General features: G+C 35.5%; 2 protein-coding genes across 2 annotated transcripts; one reads left to right on the forward strand and one right to left on the reverse strand.

The window, feature by feature from the left end:
• Positions 1-4,676: 4,676 nt before the first annotated feature.
• Positions 4,677-5,318, forward strand: LOC145050737 (uncharacterized). Its single transcript, XM_078998939.1, has one exon. The coding sequence runs from the start codon at positions 4,677-4,679 to the stop codon at positions 5,316-5,318; it is 642 nt and encodes a 213-aa protein (XP_078855065.1).
• Positions 5,319-5,685: 367 nt separating this feature from the next.
• On the reverse strand, positions 5,686-7,595 carry LOC145054883 (cyclin-dependent kinase B1-1-like). The gene is made up of 6 exons (XM_079003145.1): positions 7,086-7,595; positions 6,901-7,012; positions 6,710-6,803; positions 6,343-6,412; positions 6,083-6,221; positions 5,686-5,957 (listed from the first exon to the last, which is right to left on the reverse strand). The coding sequence occupies exons 1-6, from the start codon at positions 7,490-7,492 to the stop codon at positions 5,865-5,867; spliced, it is 915 nt and encodes a 304-aa protein (XP_078859271.1). The 5' UTR covers positions 7,493-7,595; the 3' UTR covers positions 5,686-5,864.
• Between the last annotated feature and the right edge of the window lie 682 nt (positions 7,596-8,277).

An 8,277-nucleotide genomic window follows, 5' to 3' on the forward strand; every position in this document is an offset into this window, starting at 1 on the left:
CCAACAAAAATCATACAAATTAGTAATTTCCACAATTCTTATTATGATAATCTTGATGTTTTTGTTTAATTTTGGATTCAGCATCATAAGAAAAAACATTATTATATCCAAACACATCCCAAATTTCTTGAAATCTCTTATATGATTGGTGGATTGGGTATGGATCTTCAAACCAAAGCAACAGTAAGTAGTTTGAAACGTCGATTTCTTTGTGTTTTCTTCATTAAATCCATCTTTTTTTTATCATCATTTAAGCGATTTTACTTTGATTTTCTTTTGTTAGACACTTCCTAAACCTGTAGTTGATCCCAAGAGGCTGTCAAAATGGAATTATGATGGATTGAGCACTGGTCAAGCTCCTGGTGAGGACAACAAGGTCATAGTCTGATGTGTATTTGTTTTCTACAAAAGGGATAACGCACTAACGTATTATCATAAACAAAAAAAAAGTAAAATTAAGTTGTTTTTTTGTTCATTTGCATTATATCATTATAGTTTTGTAATAATTAATTAGGTGAACTTTATCAGGTTACAACTAAGGCAGCATATGAAGTTTAATGGAAGTTACTATGTCGGCTATTCTAAGGTATGCAAGTAAAATGTAAGTCGAATACTTCTTTTTTATGAAAAAAGTTGAATGAATTTAATATATATTTTTATTTAAAGATTTTTAGGTGATTGAGATTTCGGAGTGTTTGAAAGGCGAAGGATTAGGGCATTGCTACTTTTAGCAATGAATTTGGCCTTTTTGCAATTACAAATATTAAGAAGGTATGCATATCTTTTGTTGTGCATTAGTTTCCAATTGTATTGGTTTTATCACTTGAGTTACATATGAAAGACGAACAAATTCTGTTTACTTTTGGAAAATCCGAGGTCTCTCTATTTGCATAGATTCCTGTTTTTTCAAAATTGTATTTTCTTATATTTTTCATGTATACCCATTACAGTGCTCCTTTTATTCCTATATCAGGCACCTAAAGGTATTGAAATAGGTATAGGAATAATGTCATGTAGTGTGTAACAAGTCACTACTTATGTGAGAGCCCATTTTTTCCCTTTATAGAAGGTATTGAAGAAGTTCACTTTGAAGTGGAGCTCATCCATTTTATCCATGTGTGGGAATGTTATTACAAGTATTTCAAATTATATATTTCATTTCCCTTGAATCAAAGACAAATTTTCCATTTCTTTTTTATGATTGTATAGGTGTGTGATGTACCAGGAGATGGTCGTCTAATCAAACGTCGCATAAGAGATGGGTTCTTGGTTACTTGATGACATCAACTTTTTTCAACATAATGTCCTCACGTTTCTGCCACCCAAAAGCCTGTTAATTGTAGATCTATGAAACCGCTTTTCTTAAAACAAATGCAACATTGCAACAGGGCATTAGCTACTAAGGTAACCCATCTATTTCTTGAAGATGAAATTTTGTATGCTGATGTTTTTAGTGTTATTAAGATGAATTTTAACTTTGTTCTTAATTTTCTTTTTCAAACCCGTGAGTGTTTGAACTTGCAGACTGGAAAAGAGTGTGAACATTTTGTGGTGTTTTATGTAGTAATGTTTGTAAAGTTGGTCATGTTTCCATAAAAGAAAGATCCCCATTCCTTTATATGAAAATCGATGTGTGTGTTGCCTTTTTTTATTTTGATTTCGGTTGTTGTCTATTAATACTGGTGAACTAAATTACACATAAAGACAAAGTTGAATGCTAATAACAAAGCATTGTTGATTTTGGTGCTCCAAATAAAGAGCCTTTCGGTTTCGAAACGCTGCTCCAAATAAAGTTCCGGTTTTCGTTAAAATCTGATGTAAGTGAGCTACGCTTACACAATTTTTAATATAACTTTCAAATAATTATAGGAATGTTATTAGGTCATTGAAATAATTATTTGGGCTATTATTATGAGTTATATTGAGTGTTATTAACACTTATATAATAATAATAATAGTCAGACTAATTAAATTGTCGCGGTTATCGTTAGACTAAACCCTAGTGGTATTGGTACTAGGTTTTATCGAAGCAAAATCATTTTGAGAGTATCGAAACGCTGTCCAAGTACCGAGTCACCACCTTTCAGGTGAGTGCATAGTTACTTTCAGCTTACACATAGATATGAAGTATTTTATATAAATTACGTGCTATGTGTGCATATTATCTGAATACTTGCTATCTATGTTGGATGAACATTGTTATACATGTTTTCAATGATTTAAACTGTATATATATTTTATATCTACGAAAATGTTGGGGTAAAACATGGGTAGATGTAATAGGTGATGTGTGATAAAATGATGAGAGGCCTCGATGTTGATGTTGTTGATTCTGTCATCTAACGGAGTATGGATGATGACCCCAGACTCTTCTAGACAGTCCAGTGGAGCACTAGCAGGCTCGCAACCTGTAGGTGTTTGTGAACGATGTGTTCACCGGTGTACTCCATCCCCCACATGGTTGCCTTTAGGACATTTATTGCTAAGGAATCCCCTTAGCAGTAGTGTCCATCCCGATGATGATCCTTAGGCTAGGTCCCTTATGATAGGTGTTTAGGGACGTAAAATGAGGATAACGGGAATGGGTAATCGAGTTATTGTTGATTGATGAAATTAATAAACTTATTTATTGTGGGTTGAAAACCTTATGTGCTCACCAGGCTCCCCAGCATGACCCACTCAGTTTCTTGTATTACAGGTAGTGGCGCATGAGCATAGATGTGATGTTTTGGGATGAGGGATTACGGATATAGGCCTGTAGATACGAAATAATGTAGTAAAGTTTATATTGTACTGTTTATGCTTTTGATCTGTATCAAACATGACATCCCAAGTCTTTTAATGAAATACATTTCCTCGGAAATGCTTTTGATAAATCTTTATCATATATTGTTTTGGGACAAATTCCGCAACACCTTTATTTAAAATGTTACTCTGATTTTCAAACAAAGCATAAACAAAATCGGTCTTTTCTAGCCGTGAAAATGGGTATGTCACACATGATAGGTAACATATACTATTAATTATGAGTTCTAATAATATGACAATTGTCAATAGGAGAATAAACATATTCATCTATTAGATTAGGAAGATCCTTCATTGCAATTAAATCAAGTTTTAAAAAATATACCAAATTGCAAAATGACGAAATTGCAAAAATAGTCCATGTGGTTGGCAAAATACTGTAGTTTTGGTCCAAAACGAAATGTTGGTGCACCACTGGTCCAATTTTAGATACATTTTGTGGTTTTGGTCCCTATGGTTGGCATTTTTGTGTGTTTTTAGTCCGGACCCAACCTGAAATGACAAATATGCCCTTTGATAATTCTTTTTCCCTTTTATCTCTTCCTTCTTCCCCTGTCTTTATCACCGTGTCGCTATGATCTTCGTCTCTACGTCTATCTTCGCTGCATTCTGAAACGGTTGGCCTTGGCGAAGCTTGGATCCAATTTCACCCTAAAACAACAATCAATCGTGAATCACAAACCGAGTATCTACCATTCAAAACCTAAGCAACGTAATACCTTCATCTTGGCTTCAGAAACCTCAATCTTAGCTTGATTTGAAGCCTCGTGTTGGATTTTTTTCCCTAAATACGAAAAATACTCTTGTCCGGCTTCAGAAACATCAATCTTAGCTTGATTCTCAATAGTGACAACTTTCCGATGAAGGGGGAAGAAGGGAAATCACTTGAGCAGATACCTACAAGCAGATTTGTGAACCCCCGACTATTTGACTCAGATGGCAACAAAGGTTAAGATCATGGGGATGATTTTTGGGGTGAAGGTTATTAATCTGATTTGTTAAGTCTGTTCGTGGAATGGAAACACCAGAGAGAGTGTGTGTGTGTGTGAGAGAGAGAGAGAGATACATTTTTTCAATTTTAATTAATGAAAAACATTTGAATAAATATAAAAAATATACAAATAAAACATATATAATGATATAATAGTCTTTTTATGTTGATAGGGACCAAAAACTATAGAAAGATTCAATTTTGGACCAGTTATGCACCAACATTTCGTTTTGGACGAAAAACACATAAAACTGCCAACCATAGGGACAATTTTTGCAATTTTGTCTTGCAAAACTGTTGATCATCAAAACGGTGTATATAATTCTCACTTTAGATATTACTCACCAAATAAAAATTTGCTACAAAACAAAATCCATAACTTTTATCTTGCACCGAGGTTTTGAAATTCACTAACCCTCGACAAAGATAGGAAAAAAAATAAAGCATGCCACAGATGATGTAAAATCATAAAGATTTAAAGAGGGTTGATTGATGCATATGTGAATCACATACGATATGTGAATCTTTAGCCTTTGACTTGTAAAGCTAAAGGCAACGGGTTCCTTAGTATGCAAATCATCAAACCAAAAATAAAATAAGTCCATGTTCCATTCGTTTTGGTTTCTTTTATTAATTGTGTTCCTTCAACTTAAATTCATTATTATTATTTATTATTGAAGTAAACACGTTTTGACAAATCTAGAAAATTAAAAAAATAGCCATCAATGTATCTATGAGGAGGGATGGCTACAACTAAAGTCTAAACACACAACGCACACCTAGTCTCATAAATGAGATGAAATGAAATACTCCTCACCATTTTCATTCATATTCATATATATGCTTCCAAACTCTCACAGTTTTCTATTAAAAACCTTCAATGGACATCGAAAAGAAAGAGGAACAACCTCTCAGATCCTCTCCCCTCCCCCACACTGACGAATCTCGAAAGCGCAAACGCCGGAGATGCATCATCTGCTGCGCATCCATCACCGGAGTTATGCTCACCATTCTTCTAGTCCTCCTCATATTAGGCCTCACTGTCTTCAAAGCCAAGAAACCCATCATGACTGTTAATTCCGTCGCTCTCCAGGATTTAAATGTTTCTTTCCACACCTTTCCTATTAGGGTTTCCTTAAACCTCTCTCTCGACCTTGGCATCTCCATTGAGAACCCTAACAAAGTCGGTGTAAAGTATCAGCCCAGCTCAGCCAGTCTCCTCTACAGAGGCAACGAAGTCGGTCAGGTTCCTATTCCCGCTGGCGAGATTGGCTCCGATGATACCAGGGAACTGAATCTCACGGTGACTGTTTTCGCCGATCGATTACTTTCCGATTCCGATATGTACCGGGATCTCCTCTCCGGTAACTTGCCGTTTACTACTTATACTAGGATCAAAGTTAAAGTTCGAGTGCTTTTCATTCATATTCACGTCACGTCTATCTCAACTTGCGACGTGAATATCGATATCGCAGGTAGACGAATCGCGAATCAAACCTGCAATTATCAGAACTCATTATAGCGCAGTAGTAGATACGATATACATAGGTGGATTTTGTTGATTTGATTTGATTTGGTTAGATTAGAGGTTTTTTTCTTTTTTCTTAACATACGTCTTCTTCGTCTGCCTGTGTATGTTGTGTTATTGTTGTTGTAAGGAATAAAGCTGTTGATGTTTATATTTTATTGTAAAATGATGTATTCTTTGTTGTTGAAGTTCTTAAACTATTTTCTATTGCTTTAGGGAGCCACTTGAATATTATATGTTTCCTCGACTCTTATACACTTTGTTCTTCTCCTTGACTAAAGAATTGATGGGATATTTCTTTCTTCAACGATGAACTTGTTACTTTGTTGTAAAAGTAAAAGTTTTTTATAACTATTTTCAGTGAAAAAAGAAAGGTAAATTCACTAACATAGAACTCGAAACACACTTTCTACACAGCTTAAGACTAAGCAAAACACACATATTGTAAAATGTATATCAAACTGTATAATCACCAAGATGATGATGACATTCTTCACTTGAAACTTCAAACTAGAAACTCAATCAGATAGATGATGTGGTTCAGAACTGAGATTTATCAAGGCTATCAAAATAAGGATGATCCATAGCAGCTTTGGCTGAGATTCTGTCAGCAGGGTCGTATTTCAGCATTTTCTGAAAACAACAAAATCATGTAAATATCAGTATTTGTATCTCACCAAAAAAAAAAAAAAAAAAAAAAAAAAAAATCTTTAACACAACTCAAAGAAAGAATTTGATGTTTGAGAGAAATATAATACCGATAGAAGGTCGATCCCATCAGGTTCCAATGATGGAACAACACGTGCCAAATTCTGGGGCTCCCACCTCGGATACACATGCCAGTCCTTTAGAGATGTGACACCTGGCCACTGCTCCTCTGTTGGTGTTCCAAGCAACCTGCAACCACAAACCAAAAATGAAATAAAATCGATGTTGCCTTCTTCTTCACTTCATATAAATAAATTCTTCAAGAATCACCATGTCATTTCATGTAAAGTTGTATGTATTAAGTATAAACCTGAATATATGAAGCAGTTGCTGGAACTCAGAATCACCAGGAAACAAAGCTTGCCTTCTTGCCATTTCAGCTGTCAAACATTACAATCAAGGTTAGTTAATAACCCACAATGGACTACAATCAAGAAATAAATTAAAAGAGTTTAGTCTTTCAATGTCATGTGGGTTCGTTCCTACTTGTGAAACTGATATGAATACAGAGTAACATATTATTTTGAAGATCATAACAAGAACTCCAAACAAAAAACAGTAATCAACTAATAACTAATATAACGAACAAGAACAAGAACAAAAGCAGACATTAAAAGGGTATGAGGAAAGTATTTATATAAGAAGGTGGAATAAAAGGATCTGGAATTAATACTGACCGAAGATACAACCAACAGACCACATGTCAACACCGGTGGAGTAATGAGTTGATCCCAACAAAACCTCTGGGGCTCTGTACCAAAGTGTAACAATCTGCAAACCAAAACATCAATTTTCGCATTCCAATTCGAACCTAATCAACATCACTGAAGAAGAAGATGAAGAAGAAGAAGAAGAAGAAGAGCAAAACCTCATGAGTATAACTCTTGAGAGGAACAGTAAAAGTCCTTCCAAGACCGAGATCTGCAATCTTCAGAATCCCCTTTTCTTTGTCAACCAGCAAGTTTTGTGGCTTCAGATCTCTGAATTTTTTTTCTAGCGATTATTAAATTAAACAAAATTAAAGCAGGAGATGGGAAGTAGATAAGTGGATACCTGTGAAGAACACCGTGACCATGGCAGTGGGCAACACCTTTGCACAATTGAAAAAGAAAGCTTTGGATCTGAGAAGAAGGGAGAGGGGAGGGACTAGGCCCCTTCCGATGGGAGTCGATGAACTTCTTGAGATCTGTGTCGAGATACTCGAAGACAAGATAGAGAAGGGGTTTGCCTTTATGGTGGACGTGTTGAACTCCGATTAGGCGGACGATGTAGATGGAGTTGGAGAGCATCTGGAGGAGGGAGATCTCGCGGAGGGCGGTGGGTGGAATGCCTTCCTCGTCCATCTCCAGACGGGTTTTCTTGAGAGCGACGAGTTGGCCGGACTGCATGTCTTTGGCTTTGTAGACTTTTCCATAGGTACCTTCTCCTACCTTCTCCAGTTTCTCGTACTTGTCTTCCATGGCGGATTGCTGAATGAGAGTGGATGGGAGATGAGAGGGATGATATAATTTGAAATTGAAATCGCAACGGGAGATTTTCCCTCTCTCGTGGAATTCGAATTCTTCAGCTTTTGGTTGGGCCCAAACCCATCAAATTTTCTCACCTCCAGGCTCCAGAGTTCGTACAGGTTGACTGGATTCAGACTTTTGGATATCCGACAATAGATAGGAACCGGATATTTTCGATCCATGTTCGTTTATAGATTATCCGGTCTAGATAAATCTGATCCGGCGGATATTAATCGGAGATGGAAATTTGAAAACATTTTTTTTTGTATTAGAATGAAAATTCGATAATTTATATCCAAAATTGAAAAAAATAAAAATAAAGATAAATCTGACCCACATAATTATCCAAAATCGAATACTTTTCAACCAAAACCCAAATTAATATGGGATAGTGACTTAGAAGGGTAAAATAGTTTAGGTTGTGTTTATGTTTAGTTATTGAAGTTTTTTTTTGTTTACATGTTACTATTAAACTTGTTTCGACTATTCACATTACATCCTCACCCGTTGATCTAAGTTACATAGTTTAGGTTTTATTCACATTTAGTCCCTTAAGTTTGTTTTGTCCACATATTAGCATTGAACTTTTTTTTAATTGTTCACATATCCTTATCAACTTGTTTGGACAGTTGACATTACATCCAGGCGTGTTCATGGATGGTTAACCGAATTGAAAACATATTTCGGAAGGTTAACCAAGGCTATTGGTTTGTTCATTTCTTGAAGCTAAACCTAAA

Source organism: Lactuca serriola, chromosome 5, assembly GCF_051521515.1.
Source record: "Lactuca serriola cultivar US96UC23 chromosome 5, Lser_US96UC23_V15, whole genome shotgun sequence".
Lineage (NCBI taxonomy): Eukaryota > Viridiplantae > Streptophyta > Magnoliopsida > Asterales > Asteraceae > Lactuca > Lactuca serriola.

What these genes read in the sequence shown, in the direction of transcription:
- LOC145054883 (XM_079003145.1), bottom strand. Translation starts at nt 7,492, where the DNA reads ATGGAAGACAAGTACGAGAAACTGGAGAAGGTAGGAGAAGGTACCTAT. An exon ending in CAACTGCTTCATATATTCAG is followed by an intron (nt 6,222 to 6,342) that starts GTTTATACTTAA and finishes TTGTGGTTGCAG; the next exon opens with GTTGCTTGGAACACCAACAG. An exon ending in ATGGGATCGACCTTCTATCG is followed by an intron (nt 5,958 to 6,082) that starts GTATTATATTTC and finishes TGTTGTTTTCAG; the next exon opens with AAAATGCTGAAATACGACCC.
- LOC145050737 (XM_078998939.1), top strand. Translation starts at nt 4,677, where the DNA reads ATGGACATCGAAAAGAAAGAGGAACAACCTCTCAGATCCTCTCCCCTC.